Source organism: Bos taurus, chromosome 12, assembly GCF_002263795.3.
Source record: "Bos taurus isolate L1 Dominette 01449 registration number 42190680 breed Hereford chromosome 12, ARS-UCD2.0, whole genome shotgun sequence".
NCBI classification, from domain to species: Eukaryota; Metazoa; Chordata; class Mammalia; order Artiodactyla; family Bovidae; genus Bos; species Bos taurus.
Window position 1 is genome coordinate 75,716,558 of NC_037339.1, and position 24,326 is coordinate 75,740,883.

General features: G+C 44.0%; 1 protein-coding gene across 27 annotated transcripts in view; it reads right to left on the reverse strand.

Moving 5' to 3' along the window:
- Nucleotides 1-24,326, reverse strand: part of DOCK9 (dedicator of cytokinesis 9) — a 323,976-nt gene that overhangs the window by 34,995 nt on the left and 264,655 nt on the right. For 13 of the 27 annotated variants that reach the window (XR_009496611.1, XM_059892120.1, XM_059892121.1 and 10 more), the window contains 7 exons: nt 22,816-22,938; nt 22,045-22,158; nt 20,327-20,473; nt 17,520-17,730; nt 11,700-11,890; nt 8,353-8,453; nt 8,081-8,219 (listed from right to left, as the gene is read on the reverse strand). Coding sequence is in view for 26 of the 27 variants with exons in the window: in XM_059892120.1 (XP_059748103.1) it covers nt 8,081-8,219; nt 8,353-8,453; nt 11,700-11,890; nt 17,520-17,730; nt 20,327-20,473; nt 22,045-22,158; nt 22,816-22,938 (1,026 nt within the window). In the remaining variant the exon portion in view is untranslated. Of the gene's footprint in view, nt 1-4,277; nt 7,203-8,080; nt 8,220-8,352; nt 8,454-11,699; nt 11,891-17,519; nt 17,731-20,326; nt 20,474-21,328; nt 21,365-21,825; nt 21,832-22,044; nt 22,159-22,815; nt 22,939-24,326 lie in introns of those variants that run through there. The other 14 variants (XM_024999978.2, XM_024999973.2, XM_024999969.2 and 11 more) reach the window with 5 other exon arrangements.

Here is a 24,326-nt window from a genome sequence, read left to right on the forward strand (position 1 = left end):
GCTGCTTTGCAGCCATCACCACCATTCAGCCCCACATTTCCTTCGTGCCCAGCTGCAACTCTGTACCTTAAACACTGACTCCCCATTTCCCATCCCCACCCCCAGGCCTGAGCAACCGCCCTTCTACTTTGTCTCGATACATTTGGCTGCTCCGGGATCTCATACAAGTGGGATTACACAGGATTTGTTCTTTTGTGATCGGCTTGTTTCACTGAGCATAATGTCCTCAAGGTTCCACCATGTTGAGGCATGTGTGAGAATTCCCTTTCTTTTAAGGCTGAAGAACATACTGCTGTGTGTGTACACCACAGCTTGTTTACCCATCCATCCATCCACTATTGGACACTTGAATCGCTTCCATGGTTTGGCTACTGTGAATTATGCTGCTATGAATACAGGTGTACAAATATTTGTTCAAGTACCTACTTATAATTCTTTTGGGCACATCCCCTTATGTAGAATTGCTGGATCATATGGTAGTTTTGTGTAATTTTTGAGGAACCATCACACTGTCTTCCAGAAGAGCTGTATAAGGTTACATTCCTACCAACAAGTCATAAGTATCTCAATGTCCTCATCCAGCTATTTTTTTAATAGCTATAATAATGAGTGTGAAGTAGTGTGATTTTTTTTTTGTCTGTTACTGTACATGTTTCTGTGTTGCTGTCTTCTTCAGCTTCAAGTATGAGAAATATGAAGCAAAAAGAAAACGTTGGGAGACTTACCACTGTATCATTCTTTGGATTCCAAGGTTTCTTTTTGGAAGAAAAAGAGCTGGTCTCTTTTTCATTTTTTCTTTCAGAGTCTTCTGATGCTTGTTTTTAAATGTATAATCTCCAGGGATTTTAATTGTATTTAGTGTAAGGGGTAGGGAAGTTTATTTACTTTATATGGTGGATACACCGTATCAAAAGAACCCTGAATCTCTTTCAACATGTAAGTGCCTTCGCCATCTCTTTCACTCTTGTCAGTTACTCAGGACACCAGGCTGTTTGATGTGTGGAGCTTTCCCATAGGTTGGATTTGCTGGTTCCATTCCCTGTGCTGCTGTTTGGCATGTTCCTCTGTGCTCTCTATTACAGACTTGATCAGATTCAGGCTAGGGTTTTTGTTTTTTTTTTTCCATTGAAAATGGCATCTTATTTTTTAAGTTTATTTTTAATTGAAGGATTTAATTTTAATTAAAAGATTTATTTTTCATTTAATGAGATGGTTGGATGGCATCACCGACTTGATGGACATGAGTTTGAGCAAGTTCCAGGAGTTGGTGATGGACAGGAAAGCCTGGCGTGCTGCAGCCCATGGGGTCACAGAGTCAGACTGAGCGACTGAACCAAACTGAAGGATAGTTGCTTTACCAAACTGAGTTGGCTTCTGACATCAGGTTAGAATTCTTGGCAGGACTCCGTCACAGAGCGTGGTATATACTTCGGAGGCACGTGTCACCTCTTGGTCTTTCTTAGTTATACTAACTCCTTTGATTGTTTCCAGTTTTCTTTATTTTTCTAGTATTATCAGGAATGAATAGACTAAATTTTACCATTTTAATCCACTGCTATTATTTTCTTGTTTATGTTCACCCCATGCCTACCTAAAAGGTGCTTTTAAAAATACTTCTGACGGGGTCTGTGGTTTCTCAGTCAGTCCTCTGGATGTCAGGTAGGACAAGATGCTCCAGACTCCCCTTGGACATTTTCTGCCCTACAACTGGAGTCAGCCATACTCTAGGAAGCCTGGATCCTTTTGGTAAGAAAGCTATTTAGAGACCACAGTTTGGGCACGTAGGGTTGCTCATTATTTATCGGCTTGGTCATTGTTTTTAGGTCTTTTCAAGCTAGGAAATAAGTGTATATTTAAGATAAATATCTGATGAGCTAAACTTCATACTTCCATATGAAATTCAGAACTGAAGGGTTTTAATTTAACCTGTTTTGGCTTACAGATGCAACCTTTTCTTTCTCCCATGCCAAAAACGTGGCTCCCAATGATATCCACACACTCACTCACTCTCTCCAGCAATAAACACACAACTGTTTCAGAATGACAGTACAGTCAAAAACAAACGACAAACAGATGACATACAGTCGAAAACAGAACACTGCTTCCACGGAACAAAACAATTACTGAAATTTTTTATTAACCAATCATTTATTGATTTGTTGCTACTACTTTTTCTCCTGAGGGCATATCTCACTGGGGACGGACAGTGAAATTTCCTGTATTTTAACGTCATTTGAAATAGTTCTTAAGTATCTGTGTTGCCAACCTTGATACATATATGGTTATGTCCCTTTATTTCATTTTAATTTCAATTCTTAGGAATTAAAATTTTATTTTAATGATGATATATTCTAATAATTCTAAAGCCAAATCTATAAAGCAAATTATATTTGGACAGGTTAATCTTCTAATTCTGTCCCCTATATATCATTCTCCCTCTCCTATAGAGGCGACAACTTTTTTTTTTGACTTTCCCTTTCATCTAAAGAAAAACAATCATCTCTGCTTACTTATCGCTCCTTTCTTAAATAATGGATAGCGCACTATTTGCTTTTCTCTATCTTATGTTTTTCACTCAGGGTATCTTGAAGATCACTCTATAGCAGTGAACAAAGATATTACTCCTTTTTATAGCTATACATTACTCCACTGTGTGGATGTACAATAATTTATGCAAACAATCTTGTTGCTGGAAATCAAATGTTTTTTTGAATGGAGTTTCTACACCGAGTGACTCTGTCATATGGTTATATAAACCCTGATAATTACTACACAAGTCACCTTTTAATTTCGCATCCTTCTCTCTACAGCTTTCTCCACGCAAGGGCCTGGCTTTATTTATGTGTACCATCTAGTGTTAGTCAGTTCCCAGGTGACAAAATATCCCTGATAAGGTGCTAAACAGTGTTTTAGTTCCAAAGTCACTTCAAACAGTTTTCCCTGAGGGGGAACAGGGAGTTCTTGTTTAATGAGTACAGAGTTTCTATTTGGGCAGATGGAAAAGCTCTGTGGATAAAGGGTGGTGACGGCTGAACAATGAGAATGTACTTAATGCCATTGAAATGTATACTTAAAAAATGGTTAAAAGGGCAAATTTCATGTTGTGTATATTTTACCCCAAAAAACAAAAAAAAAATAGGACCTCCCTGGTGGCACAGTGGGTAAGAACCCACCTGCCAATGCAGGGGACACAGGTTTGACCCCTGGTCCATGAAGATTCCACATGCCTCAGGACAAGAGAGCCCACGCACCACAACTATCGAGCCTGCGTGTTGCAACTACTGACGTCTGTGTGCCTGGAGCCTGTGCCCCTCAACGAGAGAAGCCACCAAAACGAGAAGCCTGCTCACCACAGTGAAGAGTAGCCCCTGCCTGCTGCAACTGAAGAAAACCGACGCAAAGAACGAGGACCCAGCACAGCGCCTCTCCACCCCCGAAAAATAAATAAGATCTATGGAAAGCGTTCAAGAATTTACTGAAAAATGGCAATAAAGATTTCTTAATATAAAAAAACCCCACAATTTTCCCCAATAAACGGATACTTTAATGGGTTACTTTATACCAAAATTAAAATTTTATACATAAACTAAATACGGTTTTTAACATATGTGAATGTGTTTTGGTACAGCGTCCACAGGAGATGTCTTCAACTTAGAAATAGCTCCTTTCTCCGCTGTTGTAATTAACAAGGGTTGGTCACCTTCCAAGCTGAATCTTATCTGACATGAAATCTGTACAAATTATTTTCCAAGTTTAACCATGAGATAGCAAGATAGCTCTTTCTAGACATATATTTATCTTACTGCATGATGACTTGAACTTTATGGCTTCTAAATGAGGCATTTACGAGGAGGAAATCCAGCCCAGCAACGGGAGACAAACTTGTAGACCTCTTCCCTGATGGTGTTAGAGTTAAGGTTTATTACACGGGGCTGGGATGTCAGTGACTCTGGGCAAACGTAGAGAATGTTCTCAAGCCCTAAGTCCGGATCCACTAGTGAATGGGCTGCAGACTGGTGAGCTGTCATAATGCCTCACATCTCTTCTTCATAACCTTGTCTCCATCTGTAAAATACAGCCTTGCCCACTGACAGAGAATGTTCCAAAGACACCAGAAGATCCTTGGCTTCTGTGTGCTCAAGAGGTACACAGTGTCACGTTTTCTTTCCTCCACCAGTTATGAAAAAAGACAGCTTCCAAAACCCCCCAAGTAGGAAAAGCGGCTATTTTATTTCTTGTGGAAAGACTCCTTTTCCTTCTGTTGCTGGAACTCTCTGGGGCTGAGTGGATCATGGCTAGGGCCCTGGGCGTGTCACAGGCAAGACCAGCACCTGTGGTCTGAGCCATCACTTGACTCAGGTCCAGGGTTGGTGATGCTGTAGGGGCCCAAGAAGGTGAGCTCACCTGGCCAGGATACCCTGCTGGGATAAACGACCACCTGTCCCAGAGGAGTCAACCAGGGAGGTGATGAAGGAGTGGAAGGGGAACAGACAGAGGGATTAACGTGTCTACGCATCCTTGGGAACAACCAGTAGAATTCAGAGCCAGACTGCAGGGTGACAGAGCGCTGATCCAAGTCCTCTGGGAGATCCAGCCCCCCAGTCCGCCTCTTGAAATCTATACTGTGGAAACTTCGACAAAGGCAGAGGCATGGTGCAACGGTCCCCAGGCGCCCAACCTCAGCTTCTACAACTACCAACCAACATTTGTCAAGCTGGTTTCAAATCCCCACCCTCTTTTTTCCCCTTCAAGTATTTTTAAGCAAATTTCATATACCACGTTATTTCACCCCCAAATATTTCAATATCCTGCCCTCTCTTAAGGCTGTCCGACAATAAATACCCAATACTCGCTACAGGAAAATCAGCAATGTTGTTTTTAATACAGATGTGGTACAGAATGTTTAACTACAGCAGGGCAGAGATTCTAGTTAAATAAAATTAAAAACCTTTATTTTTCCCAAATATAAAATTACTCAATTAATGTCTGAAAAGAAAATAGAACATGGTGAAGGCTTTACATTACACCACTATTCACCACAGGATTTATGATTTATCAATGACACACTCCACCACTTTGGCAAAAGGATGAAATTTTTAAAATGGTTTATAAACCTAACATAGCAAAGACTGTATACACCTCCATACTGCACTGCTTTTATATACAAGAATAAAACAGCAGAGTTAAGTGCGTTGCATATACTAAGAACAGCACAAATCTGTCACAATTGAACTTTATGCAGAAGCTGATGTATTAAAAACGTAGAAATGTCATATGTGTATGTACACAATGCCAAGACTGTATTAACAAACTCTATGTACATAACAGTATACTGTACTCCTTTAAACGTTTAGCATAGCTGTGTTTATTAATACAGGCCTTTGGTTCTAAACTGCTTGACTAGTTTTAAGCTCCCGTAGTTTCTTCAGCTTTCCTATTTCTTAAATGCAAGTAAATGAGTACAAAAGCACTAGCTATCCTGGTTCACTGGTACAAAAATTACAACGGTCAGTTTCCTCAGGTCATCAAAAACTAGTCACAAAAATAGTTCTTGTTTTCAATCTGAATGTGCCACAGGAAAAAAAAATATTTTCAAGATTTTCCAGCTTAGCCTAGAGGCCAAGGGTTACCCTCCAGCCTCGACTTCAGTGCTATGTGCATTCCAAAACACGTGTTTTCTCCAGGCCGTTTATTTTTAATACTACTTCTGTAAGGAAGAAAAACATTTAACTCCAGCCGAAGAGTGTCCACCACACACCTCTGTTAAGACACAATGAAAACGTTGAATATTGCCAGAGAGGTTTAAAAAAAAAAATAACGAGTGCTCTCTTGAGGAGGACTCCTCCAGGAAATGTGCTACTTAATTACTCAGTTCTTTAGTTCCCGTAACTCTTCCATCCCCTTGGCTCCTCCTTGTGCTCGGTCTCCCCGCGTCAGGCACGTGCCCAGGGATTAGCTTTGGAGTCATCGTCCTGAGTTTGCAAATGACAGAGCAAGTCCCCACCCGCGGACCACGCGGCGGGGGTCACACCACAGAGGACGAGCTGGTCATGCCGTGCACCAGCGTGCTGGTGGGCGTCCCGCTGATGGCGTTGAAGATGTGCAGGGAGTTTGGCAGAACGCTCGTCTTCTCCTCCAGGGGGCAGATCTCGAGGCACAGAGACACAGCATTACCCACGCGCAATGCGCCCAGCGACACTTCTCACAACTCATCACCCAGCGGCCACTGCGTGACTGTGACACCCCCAGGGAGCTCAGCCTCAGTGCAGGGCCGAGGGAGTGGGTCAGCTCACCTCCCACTGCGTATCAGGGTTTATCGGATCAGGATATTAAAGAGCAAGTCAAGGACAGCGTGTTTCGTTTCCTCTACAGGTTAGTGAGTAGAGAGCCTTCTAAGCTCACCAGGTCGTAAAAGCACCTTGAAGTCTATCCTGCATGTACCTGGTGGGGACACGACATGGTCCCGGCCCTTGGAAAAGCCTTTTTTTTTTTTTTTAATGAATCTGGAGCATCGGTGCTCTCCACCAGCTCCTTTTCTCAAGATCTTACAGATTTCCATGCTGGGAGAGAGAGAGTGGCCGCCTTGCTGACTCTCAACAAGTCTCTTTCACACTCAATAACGCAAGGAAGAATTCTAAGCACAAGACTTGACCTAGTGCCGGGTGGACACTGAGAGGAACATACACACTCAGAGGCTCCCCTGGAAAATCCAAGACTCCAGGCCAAGACCCTTTTTGCTTAAGGATTCAAAGTTTAATCTTCACAGTTGTTAGGATAATGGAAAATTCAAGGTGCAGTTAAGAGCCAGCACAGCATTATGTCCACACAGTCTGGGAGTTTAATATTCTCGGTTCTGAACTTTTTTTCCCCTCCTGTCATCTTGTCTAGAGCCAAGTGCTGACAGCCACTGATCAAGCTCTCCATCCTACCTGGAGGCCCCACACAAAAGACCCTGAGCTTTCTCCAGACACTTGTTCCCACAAAACCCTCTCTTTCTGCTCAATTATTCACATATTTATTTCTTTAGTCATTTCTATTTTTTTTTGTACTTTTCTAAATGCCCAGAAGAGGGCTGCCTTCTTTTTGCACATGTACTGTCATTATGTCGGTGTCTACAGTTGTCCAAACTCAGTCGCAACTTGCTGTGAGCCAGTTATTAAGATCCAGAGAAATAAAAGTAGAAAATGACATTACCATCCCATCTGAACGTGTGAGCATGGAGGAGAAAAAAAAGCAAGTTAAAGCTTAGACATTTAAGTTAGTTTTCTACAACAGAAGCCTCCTAACTAAATCATCACAGGTTAACTGACACAATGGCACTGGCTTCCATTTTTTTTAAGAATGAAAGCCAGTAATGTAGGCAATAGACAGAAGCAGTCATGTGGGCCGCTTATGGGGCCAACACTGATCAGAAAGACTGACACAGAAGAAGTCTCCATCAACTCTGTGGTTGATGGAGAACAGACCCCTCAAAAAGCAACAGGAAGCGGCCTTTGACATTCATTTAGTTCCCTGGGCAGCTGTCCCCATCGATGACCACTGAGCCCAAATATGTAATCCCACTGAAAGGAATTCATACAGGAAGATGGTGGTAGCAGTGCAATCAGGAAAGCTGCCTGGAATGACAAGGAATAAAGAAGCAGCCTTGAGGACTGACTCACTGGGGCACCCAGGTCAGCTGTAAGGAGTCACACTCTGCACAACCCTATTTTTTTTAATGGTGAAAGACATTTACTGCAACGGAGAATTCCTTAAAGCACGCTGACAAACCTTCTTCCAAAGGATCGGGTGAATAAAGAGTTCCAGGAATAGTACTGGTATTTCTTTTATGTGAGTTGTTTCTGAGCTACTGACAGATTGAGTGATAGAGAAGGGGGTTAGACAATGACGCTTGTTGTTAGGCTTGTTGTTAGCTGTTCCCCAAGCCCCTGTGGTTAGACAGTAGCAGCAGTGCAGCATGCTACACTATCCTTCAGAGAGCAACATTTTGGAAGGATGTTGGGGCATTCAGACCATTGTAGGGTGCACCTGAGACCCCCAAGTGATGCGGCGGGTCTACACATGAGAGTGTGGCACCTACCTGCTCGTGCATGATTTCAGAAAGCTCTTTTGTCATTTCCCTGTAGTTGGCCTTCATTTCTTCCTGATACTCTATCTGATCCTCTTTGATGAGCCTTTCGTTCACCACTAAGGCTTGACCGCAAGCTTCCACAAATTGCCTGAAACGGTGCGGGAGAGGGAAATCAAGGCATGAACAGAACAAAGGGTGAGCCCAATTGGCAGGATCTCTTTCCTGAACGAGCACAGAAACGATCGCTACTTCAAGAGAAAGACATTTCCAGTGTGCGTTACCTGAAAACTTCTTTAAGCAACTTCACTTTATTGTCAGGGTATCTTTTTGTGTTTGTGTCATCTAAGAAAGCTCGGGCGTATGCTAGTGGACCGGCGTTGACCTGGATAAAGAACAAAAATTTAAAATTAGGTTATGAAGAAAATGCCCATCATCGTTAGTTTCAGCTGGCATTTGCTAAAAATGCTGCTTGAGTGAGTTAGTTATGACCGCTGCCCTCCATGAACTTAGGACCCCAAAGAAGAAACCATGAATCAAGCTCATATTGCTATAAGCTATTTGATGTCTGTCATCTCAGCCATCCTCAGGGCACTTGTGATGATGGTTCATCTTATGTGGGAAGAACTAATGCTTGGAAAATGTAAGGACCTGTTTAAGGTCGAACAGCCAATAAGTAAGACACCTGAGATCAGAGCCAGTCTTCCAGCTGGTATTTGTGCTAAATGACACTGAACTAAGAGGTCAGTCTGGTGAGTTCAATGAAAACTGGAAAACAAAGTAGATGTGCCAGTTTTAAAGAACCAACTCTTCCCCTTGTGGAATTGTGAAGCCGATCTGCTATCCTTAAATGAACTAACCATCTCAGGGGCTGGGAGGCCAAAGATTCCGGGGAATTTGGCAACAAGATGAGGGACTCAGAGCCCTGCATGTCTCCTCTAATTCACCAAGCGGAGTTCTCTGAGGCTGAGTAAGTCAAGAAATGTGGGAGTGTGCAGACAAAGAGGGTTAGACACACTGGATGGGGAGGGTAAAGTTCCAGGCACTTGGGACTTGGGAAAGGGCCTGAGTACGTGATCATTGCATGATTTTTCCAGGGGTGGGGCGTGTCCCGGAGGACTTGGAGGTAAGTGAGCGGGGAGGGCGTGGCTGTGGCTGTGGGTGAAGGGCATGGGCAGTGGTCTTGGCATGTAGGACTTGCAGTAACGGCAGGGGAACTGAACTGACAGAGTTCACACCAGGGGTGGGGAGACGGGGGGCACAGAGGTTAGACAGGGGCCCTCTGACATAGGGACAACTAGCTAACCCTCAGGGATGACTGGGTATGATCCCTGGATATATGTGGGGAGCTTTGTCAATAACCTAAAAGTGACCCAAATGAAGCAATATCCAGAGTGACGTGTATCTTCAGTTTTAAGAAGATGGAGAAGGAAGCTCATGACACTTCATAAGATCAACATGCCAAGACCCTGGAGTGGAGCACAGAGTCACGAAGCCACCCGATGGCTCTGTCCTGTGCACAGCCACCCCGGAGAGGCTCTTGGTGGAAGAATTAAAGAAACACAGATAAAAGGATCAGGCTTCTCTCCCCGGACTCCAGCTTTGTTGTTACCCTGGAGGGTGCACACGCGTAACCTTCACCTCCTTGCTTCATCACAGAATGCTTTGCTCTTAAAGGCGACCAGGCATTTATCCAACGCTAAAGTCACTATCAAAAGGCAGGGCACGTGCCCTTTGGAAAGTGCATCCTGCCCAGCCCCACCCTTCCCTGGCACGTCTTTCCCTCTGCACTGGCCTCTTCAGAGGCTGGCTGTTTCCAGGCCCAGGCCACGTTACTGAGCGGTTTTTGTTTTAAGCTGCAGAAAATTGTGGCCTCTGGCCCGTTATGCAATCACTCACGTGGTTGGAGTATTTATCATCTTCACCTGATACCTTATTTTGGTATATTAGTCTTTTGGGCCGTAAGAGAAGAGGTTGAAAACATCTGTAAATACTTTTGAGGTGAATGACATTTAGAAAAATGTGAGGTAACAGCTTAGCATTGATCTGATAAAAAGTTGACAAAAACTGATTTCAGAAAATGAAACCAGTGTATTACAATCTACATGTAACCTTCATAAACACATTCTTCTTGAAAGAGAAAAGAAGCAGATATAGGAATGTACACATAATGCAGGTGGCTAGAATTATTTATACATACTTAAAAACGTCAATAAAGCAAGAAGCATGCTGGTCACTGGAGGGAGTAACTTAACACTTATTAATTTCTTAGGAAACCATGTAAGTACAATATCTGAAAAACATCCCTATGATTGAAGTGTACCATACCAACACAAAGGTGCGTGTAAGTGTTTAGCTTGATGAATTTTTACAAACTGAACATACCTGTGTAAACAGCACCTGGGGGTGGGGGGGGGTGGGAAAAACTGGAAGATTGGGATTGACCTATACACACTACTATGTATAAAATAGATGATTAATAAGGACCTACTCTATAGCACAGGAAACTCTACTCAGTACTCTATAATGGCCTAATGGGAAAAGAATCTAAAAAAGAGTGGATATATGTATATATATAACTGATTCACTTTGCTGCTCAGCAGAAACCAACTGCTGCTGCTGAGTCACTTCAGTCGTGTCCGACTCTGTGCGACCCCAGAGACAGCGGCCCACCAGGCTCCCCCATCCCTGGGATTCTCCAGGCAAGAACACTGGAGTGGGTTGCCATTTCCTTCTCCAATGCATGAAAGTGAAAAGTGAAAGTGAAGTCTCTCAGTCATGTCCTACTCGTTGCGACCCCATGGACTGCAGCCCACCAGGCCCCTCTGTCCATGGGATTTTCCAGGTAAGAGTACTGGAGTGGGGTGCCATCGCCTTCTCTGGCAGAAACCAACACAACATTATAAATCAACTACATTCCAATAAAAAGGACAAAGAAAAGTCAGCACCTAGATCCAGTACGACTTCACCTGAACAGCTAAAGGAAAAAAAAAAGTCTTGACCCCTATTTCTTACCACATAAAAATTCAGATAAAGAAAAAAAGAACATCTCTGAAACAGATTTCTATAGAGGATACAAAATCTGCTACTAATAAAGGAACTATTGATTAGTTGGGCTATGTTGAAATGAAGAATTTCACTAATCAAAAGATACCATTAAAAGAGTGAAACTTAAGGTACCTTTTCAGTTACAATTTTCATAGAAACCAGAAAACAACAGTTTCATATGAAAACCTATAGCTCTCCATACTTCACCCTATTTAAGTCTTGATGCTTCCATTAGGCAATCAGAATTAACCAAATTTCTGAGAAGCCAGGCTGTACCCATCTCTAGCCCTTGCAGACACCTTGGTGACAATGACGCTCTTGTAGCCAAAGGGCTCCCGCCCATCTGGGATCGGGAGAAACCGCACAAATACGGAAGGGAGGGGGTGGGGATCGCCTCTGGACCTGGTGTGAATGACCTGAAATTCCCCGGGTCCACAGGAGCTGCCCTGCGGACTGCCTGGCCCGGCGTGCGGACTGCCTGGCCCGGCGTGCGGACTGCCTGGCCCGGCGTGCGGACTGCCTGGCCCGGCGTGCGGACTGCCTGGCCCGGCGTGCGGACTGCCTGGCCCGGCGTGCGGCTCACCTGGACGCTCACGCTGCCCTGGAGCTTGAGCTGCAGTTTGATCATGTCTACCTCGGCCGAGGAGCACAGCTGCCGGAGCTCGGCCACCTTCTTGCTCATCTCGTCGATGGCCACCTCGATGGGGTTCAGGTCTGTGTGGTGCTGGTACATGACCGGGATCCGCTTCTTCACGTACGGGAAGCAGTGTATTGCTGCGGAGGAACACGGCGCAGAGTTAGGCCATGGCTCGCACCGCTACATTCGTCCCGACGGACAGCTCATCACCATGCCCGAGTAGGTAAGGAACCTGAGGCGTGTCTAGGACACATGCCGGCACTTCGTGGAACCAGAATCCAGCCTTCCTTTACTGTGGTGTGCGTTTAACCACAGGCACCACATAAAGTCAAGAGGGTCGGGTTCTTGTTAATTTTAATAGAGAGGTTTGCCTTTGAAGAAGTCATTTGATCACTCTTGCTCAATTTTCTTGCCCATAAATGTGCTAAACCTTTCTTGGAAGTTGTGAGAGCTGAATGAGCTAGCAGGCATGAGACAGCTTTGCAAATATAAAAAAGACTAAATAAACAGTCTTGAGATATCATATAATAGAGTTAAGTCCAGAAAAGAGTTCCATAGAATATCCTTGAGCCATGCAACTTGGAATCACATGCTTAAGTTTGCACAACTCAGAGAAATCAATGAAAATAACATGTGAGAATGTATTTCCAAGCAAAGTATTTTATGAACCGGAAATTCACAAACTTTGAATTGCAATAATAAAGATGTTTTAAAACTTGAGTGATTCAACAACATTAAAAAATATTTAGTTTTTCTCACACATTTTTTTTTACCCAAAAAGACGCCACTCAATATTGTTTTCATTTCTTTTAAGACACCTAAACATATCAACACCAAAGAGTTGGTTTAAAAAAGAATAGAAAAAATAGCACTGAAACATGTATATTACCATATGTGAAATAGACTGCTAATCCAGGTTCGATGCATGAGGCAGGGTGCTCAGGGCTGGGACAACCCTGAGGGATGGGGTGGAGAGGGAGGTGGGAGGGGGGTTCAGGATGGGGGACACATGTATAACCATGGCTGATTCATGTCAATGTATGGCAGAAACCACCACAATATTGTAAAGTAATTAGCCTCCAATTAAAAAAAAAGAATAGAAAAATAGTTGTTTCTAATTCAATACTGTTTCACATTTCTCCCCTATTGCTTATATATTGTACATGTAAATATAATATTCTTATTTCATATATGTATTTATGAATAGGCAGGTAGCTATATGCTTAAAGCTTGTATTACTTTTTAACAAGTGGAAATAAGATAGGAGTGTTATGTTTAGATTCTTTACTATTTAGTAAGTGGTTGGGGAGGGATTACTCGAAAAGGACTGATCACAAAACGAGAAAGCCTGGCTCCCAGAGTTCCCTCAGGACCACCCAAAAGTCCAGAGCGGGAAAGACATTCAACCTGATCCAGCCCTGTTTGTCACACCCTTTACAGGCCTGCCCTGGTTGCTGAATGCTTTATCAATCTAAGGCCGAGGGTCTGTGTCTGCCATTTCTTCTGTGTTCCCTGAGGACACACAGTTTTTAAGTGGTGACACTGGGATTGGTAAGTCCTCTTTGGACTGAAGGTTCCTGTGACAAGAACTAGATGCTGCTGTTTATCAGCCAGGGAGATGGGAACAGCTCTCCAACCACAGGTGCGCCCGGACGTGACAGACGTGCTTTACAGTGAGGAGAAAACTGTGTTCTCATTTGTCAGGACACACGTCTTGTGAGGCTCACGCTATGTCAAAACACACTGACTCGTGTTATCACAGTGCTTCTGGGTGATATGGGGTGGTAGCACCATTATTTCAGAGAGAAAAAAAAACAACTCCAAAGGTATTTGTGAGATGTCCATGTTACACTGATTCCACTCAGCAAAAGGTCTGAGTCACTGCTTCTTATGATGGTCACAGGGGGCTAAAAGAGGCACAGGAGAGATGAAATGATATAGAAAACTCAGGGTCTGTGCATGAGCCCACCAAGGCACATGATCCAGGACCACCCCCTGGCGCAGCCTTCCTTACTGGCCTCATGTCTCCTCTTACTGGGGTCACTTGGCTCCAGCCACGCTGGCCTACTGGTCACCCCCTGAGCGTGGTGGGCACAGGGACCCCCACCGCTGGCCTCTGCCCCCATAGCTCCGTCTTCCTTCAGACACTTGCACAGACCATTCCCTCACCTCCTTCAAGTCTGGACTCTACATGAAGCCCAGAGGGCTTCCATTTAACCCACCATTTAACCTGCAGCCTTCCCCTTCCCTGACCCCCCCATTTCCAATCCCCCTTTGCTTTTGTCCAGAACATGTATTACCTTCCAACACAGACACATTGACTCGTTATGTTTACTGTTTATCGTCTGTCTCCTCCTGCTAGAATTCAACTGCACAGAGAGTTGTTTTGTTGATACGCCAGGTTGGACATTGCCCGCCCGTGCTCCGTAAGTTTTGCTGAACGTTAGAATGTATTACTGCCCAAATGGCTACATGGAAGAGCACACAGGCCTGGAAAGTGGAAAATTAGGTGGTGGACTGAGTGAGCCATTACATCATCAATCAACAGCCCGCATTAGTGGTCTGCAGCCCTTTGGTCAGGACGATGAGGAAGAAATGGCTGAGGGGTGTGAGTGTACAGTCTGGTGAGGCTGATCGGGGGTGAGGGCTGGGGGAATTATTTCCAACCTGAGAAGGAGTCTGGACGTGATTTGGGAGACTGGGGAATAATGACCAGGAAGAAACTCCATGGGATGAGCTCCATGAAAGAAGGAACAGACGGGGTCAGGTAGGGAGGCAGGCTCAGAATTGACACCGAGGGGGATGGGAGGGTGATCATTAGATCTTTCAAATGACCCCACCATTGTAGCTGACTGAGGGAACTATCCAAGAAAGTGAACCTGTCTGGGTTCGGAGGGCAGGGACTTCTACACAATTTGAAGGCCAAAGGACAGCTGTGAAGCAATGCAAAGGAAGAAGAACCTAAGGGATTAATAACACAAGGGAAAACGCAGAATATCCTGGCCTGTGTGTCTTTAACTGAAGGTTGGTATAGTTTATAGGTTCTCAGTAGCATTTTTATAACCCCTTCTCTAAATCTTTGTTGCTACCAGTAGTTAAACCTTGTGAAATTCTGAGATCTTTCGAGGCAGAAACTGCACCCTTTCTTGCTCTTTTGTTGCACTAAGAGCAACTGATCTGATCTGATCTGAACCTCAAAAGGCAAGGAGCTCAATGGTAGATGAGATTGTAGCAAAATGAAGTGCATTCCTTCCCCACCTGGGCATAATTTACCAGATCCTTTCACACAGGATGGACAGTATAACTTTGTTTTTACAGATGAAAAACTAAGGTGCAGAGAGGTTAAGTGACCTTCCCAAGGTCACACAGTGCGGATGTGATGGGGTCTGTGCTGCCCACACCTCCTCAGGGTGATTATTTCCTGAGTCGATTATTTCCTTTCTCTGTAGCAGCGTTACTCTTTGTCCCCTCTGCTCAGGCGGGTACAGAGCTTTGCTCTGGTCTGTTATCTAATCTAAAATATTTCTGTGACAAAACGGGAAACTGGCTAGTGAAAACACCCCGTGGTAACTGTTTATGAATCAGCATGCTCCCTGAGTGGGATAATCATGATACAAATCCTGACCCTGACTCATCAGTGAGCTCGGTTTATTTAAATCAGCAGTTCTCCAACCTGAGCAGTGTCAGAAACACCTGGAAGGCTAAGTTAGCCACACCAGCTGGGCCCCGCCCCCAGCGTGCCACAAGTTCCCAGGTGTTGCTGACACCGCAAACAGGGAACAACCTTTGATAAGCCCTGATCTGAGGTTATCACTGCTGGAAAGATGAACATGGTAAGCTGGTAATTCTTGTAAAATGACTCCATCTAAAAAATGCAGTTATTTTGCTTAATAAGGATTTGCTACTGTGTCCATCAGAAAAACAATTCATCGCTCAGATGGTAAAGAATCTGCCTGCAATGCAGAAGATCTGGGTTCAATCCCTGGGTCAGGAAGATCCCCTGGAGAAGGGAACAGCTACCCACCCCAGTATTCTTGCCTGGAGAATTCCATGGACAGAGGAACCTGGCGGGCTACAGTCCATGGGGTCACAAGAGCCGGATATGACTGAGTGACTGACACTTTTACTTTCAATCTATGGGGAGGGGCTGATGTTTTTGAGGACAATATTGTTTGTGTTTTACAGGTCGTCTTATTTTTCTAAAAACAGGAGCAGAAGCTCCTTTTTAAACAATGTAGGGTCGGGGAGGAAGGAGAGGGTGGGATGTATGGAGAGAGTAACATGGAAACTTATCTTACTATTTGTAAAATAAATAGTCAATGGGAATTTGCTGTATGACTCTCAGCGAACTCAAACTGGGGCTCTGTAACCACCTAGAAGGTGGGATAGGAAGGAGGTGGGAGGGAGGTTCAAGAGGGAGCGGTATGTATACCTATGGCTGATTCATGTTGATGTTTGGCAGAAACCAACACAATTCTGTAAAGCAATTATCCTTCAATTAAAAAATAAAATACCTTCGAGAATAAGAAAAAGAATGTAGGGTTTCGGGGGTTCTTTGCTGAATTTTAATTTTTATCTCAGTTCCCCCATAGGAAGAATAAAAAATCCTATGCAATATGCTGTCCTGAGCTATTTCATCATGAACCACACTCTTTCTTTCGTAACCGCTAAATCACACACCACGCAATTCACCCATTTAACGTGTATCGTCCCTGGCGAGGGTGGAACCTCACCCGAAGCTGCACCATCCTCACAGAACTCTTTTCATTGATGGTTATAGTGCTCCCTGCTCCTGACCAGGAGGAACACTTGACATCAACCGCTGGACAAGGACTGGGTGCCTTCCTGGTTCGACTTAACTATGGCCGCTCTGAAAAATGTGCCTCAATAGCAGATACAGACAACACGTGGCATTCTCAATAGCGTCCTCACAGATTTTTTTTTTTTTTAAAGAAAGCCTTTTATTGCCTGTTAAAGGTTAAAGGTTGCCTGTCATTTGCTGACCCTAACCTAAGAGCGATGGTGACTCTTAGGTTACTCCCAAGACGACTCTATATGTGTCACACAGCATAGTTCTGGGGGGTGGGTGATCAGTGGCTACTAAGCGGTGCCAAAGGAGCCACTGAAACTCTTGCCACCACTGAGTGGGCAGCCTGTGAATGCGGTGGGCTTCCTGGTACTAGCAGCTGAGATTGTGCTGTCTTATTATTCTAAAAGCAAGAGCTGAGGCTGGCCAGCCACTCAGGGAGGAGGTGGGCCTTGTATCCCACTTGTTCCCGCCCCTTAGAGTCTCTGAGCAGGCTCAGGCTGGGACCTGTGAGGCACAGACGCTTCAGGGGTCTGTTCCCTTGATGTAGGTAGCCTCGGCACTGTGCACAGGGGTTCTCCACTCCCCGGGAGTGGGACATGTAGCTGGAGAGTCTGCCAACTGCCCGAAACAGCATGCCAGAGCGTTCTGGGAAGAAAATGGGCCCACTGGTTTCACCAGATTCTAAAAAGGGTAAGTGACGTGACATTGGACCTGACTTCTGGTCTGATGGAAGATACCCAACAGGTAAACAGAAAAATGTCCTTTGAGTTTTCAAAACCGAGCATGAGATACGTGTTAAACTGAAGCAGGTATGTAAGGAAAATTAACTAAGTTCCCAAGGCCCTTCCGGTTCTAGAAGCTTCTGGATCCCTTCTGAAGGCTCTTTCTCTCGCCCTCCATGCTGAGAGCTGGGTGTGGCTCTTACCGGAAGGGGTGGGGGGAAGGGGGAGCCCTACCTGTCAGGATGGTGCGCCGTTTGCACTGCTCCTCTACGCCCCCTTGCCGCTTCCCGCTCTGGGTGAAGGGCATCTCAAACATGAAGCGGCGAATGTTGTGGGATCTTTCGAACTCCGTTTTCCTTTCTTGCAGTTCTTTCTCATCAAAGAACGGGATCACGTGAGTCACCTGGATGTAGGCATACTTGGAATCCAGATCCTTGGGGTTGACCTTAAAATGAATAAAGGGAATGGAATACAGCTTCTGGTGTGTGAAGGACTCCTCCAATGCACGCTGAAGTGGTGTTTTCCCACTTTGTATGAGTAAAAGTTTTGGAGACTCAGAACGTTTGAAAAAAACAGTACAACAAATGCCACATACTCACCACTTAGAACAATTGCTAATACTTTGCTATTTGTTTATATATGTCTCCTTACACACACGTACAGGTAGATTTTTTTTTAGCTGAAGCATTTCAAAGTAAGTGGTTCACATCATGACACTTGAGCCAGCATCTCCTAAACATGAGGACAGTCTCCTCCATAACCACAATACATCATCATTTTGTTAATGTTACAAAATTAACACTAATCTCCTAATAGTACCCAGTATACCAAGTTTAGATGAAAAATTCTCAAATGTCCCAGAATGGTATTTTTGGCTATTTGTGTTTGAACCAGAATCTAATCAAACATTGCATTTTACATTTAGTCATGGGTCCTTAGTCTTGTTTAATCCAGACTATTCTTCTTCATGACATTGACTTTTAAAGACATCGTGCTAGTTTTCATGTGGAATGACTCCCTATCTGGATTCCTCTGATTCTTTCCTAAGCTGTATTTTTACATATTTGGCTTAGAGAGAAAAATGTTTATTTTAGTAATAGTGTTTAAAGCCAAGCCCTCAAGTCATAATTAACCTGTAGATAGATTAGACATAAACACATGGATATGAATTAATTTAATACAAGTAAGAGATGAATGCATGAGCATCCTGAGAGAAGTTGTTAGGTCAAAGACACAGACTGATCCAGACAGAGGTTTTGGCTTCAGAGAAAAAGGCAAGTTGGACTTGAGTGATTTGGTCTAGAAAGGAAGTAGGTCTTAATAAGGTTGTGTTGAGGTTTCTGGCTAAAAATGGACCCACAATGCATGTTTCTCCTCTTCCTTTGTACAGCTCTGTCACAAAGGATAGGATTAACTGACAAGGACAAAAGAGAGGGCGGAAGAACAGCAGTGGGTGAGTTTAATGAATATCTGGAAGGCAGGTGCATGGGGGTTAAAGTTCTAATCCACATTCCCATGGAAGGGGCAACAAGGAGGAAGCCAGAGCACCCCGCAGAAGCCTGCTGTGATGGACTGGACATCTGTGTTCCCCCAAAATTCTCATGTAGAAATCTTAACCTCTAATGCAATGGTATTGGAAGGTAGGAGATGATTAGGTCAGGAGGGTGGGGCCTTCATGAATGGGATTAGTACCCTTATACAAGGCCGTCACAGAGCTCCCTCAGCCCTTCTTCCACATGAGGACACAGCGATAAGTCTATGCACCAGTTAAAAGAATCTCACTCGGAAGACTGAGTCTGCTGGTGCCTTGACCTTGGACTTCCCAGGCTCTGTCCTGAATTGTGAGGAATAAATTTCTGTTGTTTGTGTGCTACCTGGTCTATGATATCTGTTTCAGCAGCCTGAACAGACGGGCATCTGGAGAAGACTAGGATTAGGGTGACCAGGGGAGGTATGGGTTGGTGAGTGGCCCAGAGTCTATGCCGGGTAGTGGCAGAACCCCAGGCTCCCTTCCCAAGTCCCCACCCCCAAGAAAAGAACAGATTGTTCCTTGGAGAAACCAGTCTGGAAAGAGTCTAAGTGGGTTCGCCAGTCTCAGCAGAAAGTGGGGGCAAGGTACAGAGTAGGACGCAGGTGGAAGGGCAGGTGGAAGGCTGCAGGCTGAACGTGGGACCTTCACCCTTGCTCATCTCCTGCCTCCAGCATCCAGAATTACCTCCTCCCTTGTCCCCTCCCTACCACCTGGGCAGGAAACTGCAAGATTCTCTGGAGAAAGAGCCCCAAGCACATGAATTCCAGACACTGGGGATGCCTACGCAGGGCTCAGGACAAAATCATGAACTGAGGCTCCTCCAAAAGGATGAACTGAGAAAGAGGTCGAGCTTATTGCTGTTGGAAACTGAACAGGAGGGGCGTTTGTAAATGCAAAGAACAGGAGCTCCACTAGACCTGAGTTTCAGGAGGCAAGAGGATCTCATCTCTTGGGAGATGTCCTGAAGTCGGTGCAACACGTAAATACACAAGGAAAGTGTGGAGGTTCAGAAATGGTCCTCGTGTGAGGGCGACTCAGCAGAGGATAGCCTCTCGAAGGAGAAAATAAATCTCATTCCTACAGATGTGCTGGCTAGTTAGTTCCTTCCTTGGTCTGTCTGTCTGCTCATCCCTCTGTCCGTCCATTAGTCAATCAACCAGACATTGTGCTAAGTGCAATGAAAATGAGCAGCGACAGACAGAACATAGGACCCTACTCCGACGGAGTTTCTAAATAGCTGGACTAAAAATGGTATGTCCTTTCAGATATTAATTATTTTGTAAAAGAATATCTGTTTAAAGTTATGAAATAAAGGACTACTTCATGAAGGATATCAGGGAAGCACAGAAAGGTATTAGGGGAAAAAAAAATACACTTGTCACTCAAAGTCAACCATTCTTAACTTTTCCCTGCATCTTTTTTTGACACACATTTATGAATATATATGATCAATCAAACATGAAAAAACAATATTACATTGCTATGATACATTTACAAGCATGGTCCATACCTTGCCAGAATCTTGTATCATCTTGACGTTTTCAGCACCAAATTTATCTGAGTAAAGTTTGAGAAGTCTCTGAGAAATTTCTGACAGAGGTGTGAGTTTGGGCTCCTTGTAAATATACTCCTTTCCATCTTCATCTTCAAAGAACCCCTGTGACATAATGCACAATTAGAGCTGCCCCCAGACACAAGCCCAAGGCTGACCACAGGGAAGGAGTCTTTTGTTACAAGGGTTAACAACAACAAAAAAAGGGAGTGATTCTAAAAACAAAATCGGGCTTTCCAAATAGGAAGGAAAATGATAATAATGTGAGGTCTGGGTGCGAAGATAAAGGAAAAACACGAAACTGCAAACTCATCCAAGAATGTGGTCATTAAGTGTTGAGTGAATGAGAAATTGGGGATTCAAGACTGTGTTCTCTCGGTGAAGTCGAATGATGGCACTCAAGCCTGTTTCACATTCCCAAGGAACAGAAGAACTCACTAAGACATGTCTCAGCAGCCGATGGGCTGGCCTCAGACACGCACACACACCCCTTCTCCTGACCTCTCCCAACTACACGGGATTTTACAGTATAAACAGAAGCATTCTGGCCTGGAGAGTAGGTTTGGCAAAAGTTATGTAAAGTTGGTGTAAATTCCATTTTGCCTCACTGATGAGAAAAATAGGAAAGGACGTCGCATAATATCAGAAAATATTTTTATAATCGCCAGTCATCACCTGTTTTAGCACCAGTCGGGTCTGAATACGACAAGGCTTAGAAAAGTGCTTGGGAAGTGAAAAAGGTTGAAAACTAAAAAGCCCAAATTGGAGTTAATATTTGAAATAAATTAAAAAAAAATATCTCTCCTCTAAAATAAAAGAGAGAAAATGGTGCAAAAAACACAGTATATAAAAGAAAAAAATGCAGGCTAACATGAGACAAAAAACACCCACATCAAACTCAGAAGTTTAGATGCAGTGACTCACTGTATTACTTGCTTTTTAAGCATTTACTGTAATTACCTCCACATCTGTTTCACTGTCTGTAAACTGGTATTGCTATAAAGTTATAAAAGACAATAAATAACAGGATAAATCAAAGGTTATATAAAGCTCATTGAAAACCACACACCCTAAATACATGTATTATAATTTATACTATTTAATCATGTTAGAGACTTGGAGGTTAAACTTTCAGTTAAATATAAATGAACCTCTTTATAAAGGGTTTCTGAAATATTACAACGGTAAACTACTTGCAAAGATATTATAAAAGATAAAGAGACGCACAGGGACAGAGGAAACCAGAAAGTCTTAATTTTGGTTTAAAACATGCAGTATAGATGTGTAAGGGAACAGGTGATTTATTTCTGTAAATGGAATAAAATGTTAATCTGTTTTTTTTTTTTTGAGTGTGTAATGACTGGACAGATATACATACAGACTTGAAAAGGAAACTTGCAAACCACACTGAGGTACCAAAGATGCCGCTAAGAATGTCTTATGGGAGGAGAACTTACCGCTGCCTTAAGAAAGTAATAAAGAAAAGACAGGAAGAAAGAAAAAAAAAAAAAAGCAGAAAGTTTACTACTGAGGAAGATAAGAACCATAGTAAACATGACAAATTCATCAAATTAGAATTTCTAGAAAATGGGAAATTTACAAAATACCACTTTATAGGGTCTAAACAAGAACAAAAAAGGACTGGGGATGTGCTAGAGGACTGGGAGGAGGCTCACCTGCCCGAAGAAGGCCACTCGGAAGTACGTGCCCAGGAGCCGGCGGCCGGAGTGCATGACCTCGGTCACCTTGCTGTAGGCTCGGTGCAGCGTGTCGTACAGATGGGCCAGCCTCTGCAAGGAAGAACACAGCTCATTTCTTCCCATTTGCAGCTAGCAGAACTGATGTGAAACTAACAATGAAATGAGATCATGCAGGTGAAAACTCCTTGGACTTGAGTTTAAAAAAAAAAATCAAGAATGCGTTTTGACTGGACAACTGGTAGTGATCATTTCCAAGTGTTAGGTTTCCAACCCGAAGGGCCATCTGGCATACTGAGAACACATCGGATTCCCAGTGCAGTGAGTCAGTTCAGTCCTCTGATGCTGCTTGTAGTTTTTGCTTTTCCTACTCCATTCCTTAGCATGTGCTAAAGAGAAACTGGACGGCATCCCCAGCCCAGAAAGGCCAAAGGGTCACTCTTTTCCCCTATCAGTGGAGCAAGGGAGAGTTCTAAGAGAAGAGGCACCTGGGGATTTTAAAAGTCAGGATCCTGGCAACTTTATGCAAGTGGAGTGCCAGAATCCCCAACCCCCGTCCTTCAAGATTGGAGGTCTGGGTAGAGGTGTGGTATCTCGTGGCTCCGAGGGTGGTGGCCTCCAGGGTCACGTGCAGGGGCAGAGACCACGTGCTCAAGTGGCCTGCTTGCGTGCTCTGCATGTAAGAATGTCTGGGGATGTGTGTCACTCCCCCATCCTCTGAAAAAGTGAACAAACAGACCACTTGGATACCTCGAAGTCCCTCCGCTTCTCGTAGATGGGGATGATGAGCTTATAGATGTCGGCGATCAGCTCGTAGCGCTCAGCCTTCCAGAGCCCGTCTGCACACTGTTCCAGGAGCTCCGTGAGCACGTCCTGATCAAAGAGAAGGAGAGAGTGTTACAGGGAAACCGACACTGCGCTCCTTGCAGAACGCATAAATGGTGAAGATGATTTCAAAATATTTAATATATTTTTAAAAATTATTTTACTTTATTCAACTTTTTTGGCTGCACGTGAGCATGTGGGATCTTACTTCCTAGACCAGGGATTGAACCCTTGCCCCCTGCAGTGGAAGCGCAGAATCTTAACCACTGGACCACCAGGGAAGCCCCTCAAAATATGTAATATTTTTAGATACTAACTTCTACATTCATTTTTGCCATGAGCTACTTTCCAGTCATGTTTACAGACAGAAATTAAGGTCTCATTGTATGACTGTGGTAGTAGTTAACTGCATGGGAAAAAAAATGGAAATTGATAGCTTCACACAGGCTCTCAGTTTTTGTTCTTAGTTCTCATTTTCTAAATATGATTTAGATTTTTTTTTTTCCTTTCTGAGGAACAATGACAATGCTGAGACATGGAGAGTCACTCAGCATGACTTCAACTTAAACATCTTAGAGGAATTTAGTGATGGAGTGTGGGAGGCACTGTGCCTGCCTCGCCAACATCCTTTTCCTTTCAAAATTCTTACCTACTGAATTTGGGCAGTCACCCTGCCTCCATTAAAGTCCTTGAACTTTAGAAGAAGCTAACACCATCTGCGACTCAAGAGCTGGACATGTGGCTCAGGTTTAAACTAACCATCGTGAATTTATTTCCTGGCCAGTCATTGCTTTATCATGTGACCTAAATTGGCCAATCAGGGTGAATTTCAGGACCCATTTGGAATGTGGGACAGACGCTGTCAGCAGAATGGACATAGGGAGGCGGCAGGTAGACTGGCTGGGGCTGGTGGCATCCCTGCCCTGGCCAGCCAGGGGCCTGTCTGCCATGGTAGCAGCGTGGAGGTCTCCTCCCTCCTTCCAAAGTGACTATCTTGTATCACTTTGTTAGACATTCAGGTTGATTTCTTCAATCTCTCTGTGAAATTTCCTAACCATCCCCAGTTTGAGAACCTCTGCTTTACCTTGAAATTGGGTAGCATGGCTCTTCCAACTTCTTAAAAATTGTTTTGGCTATTCTGGTTCCTTTGATTTTCATATAAATTTTAGAACCCATTTGTCAATTCTACCAAAACTTCAGGTGGCAGTTTGACTGGGATTGCTTTGAATCTATAAATCAATTTAGGAAGAACTGATGTCTCAACAATACTGAGTCTCACGCCGCTGACTTAGGACTTCATTGATTTCTTTCATCAGTGTTTGGTAGTTTTTAGCATACAAATCAGAGAAGGCAATGGCAACCCACTCCAGTACTCTTGCCTGGAAAATCCCATGGACGGAGGAGCCTGGTAGGCTGCAGTCCATGGGGTCGCTAGG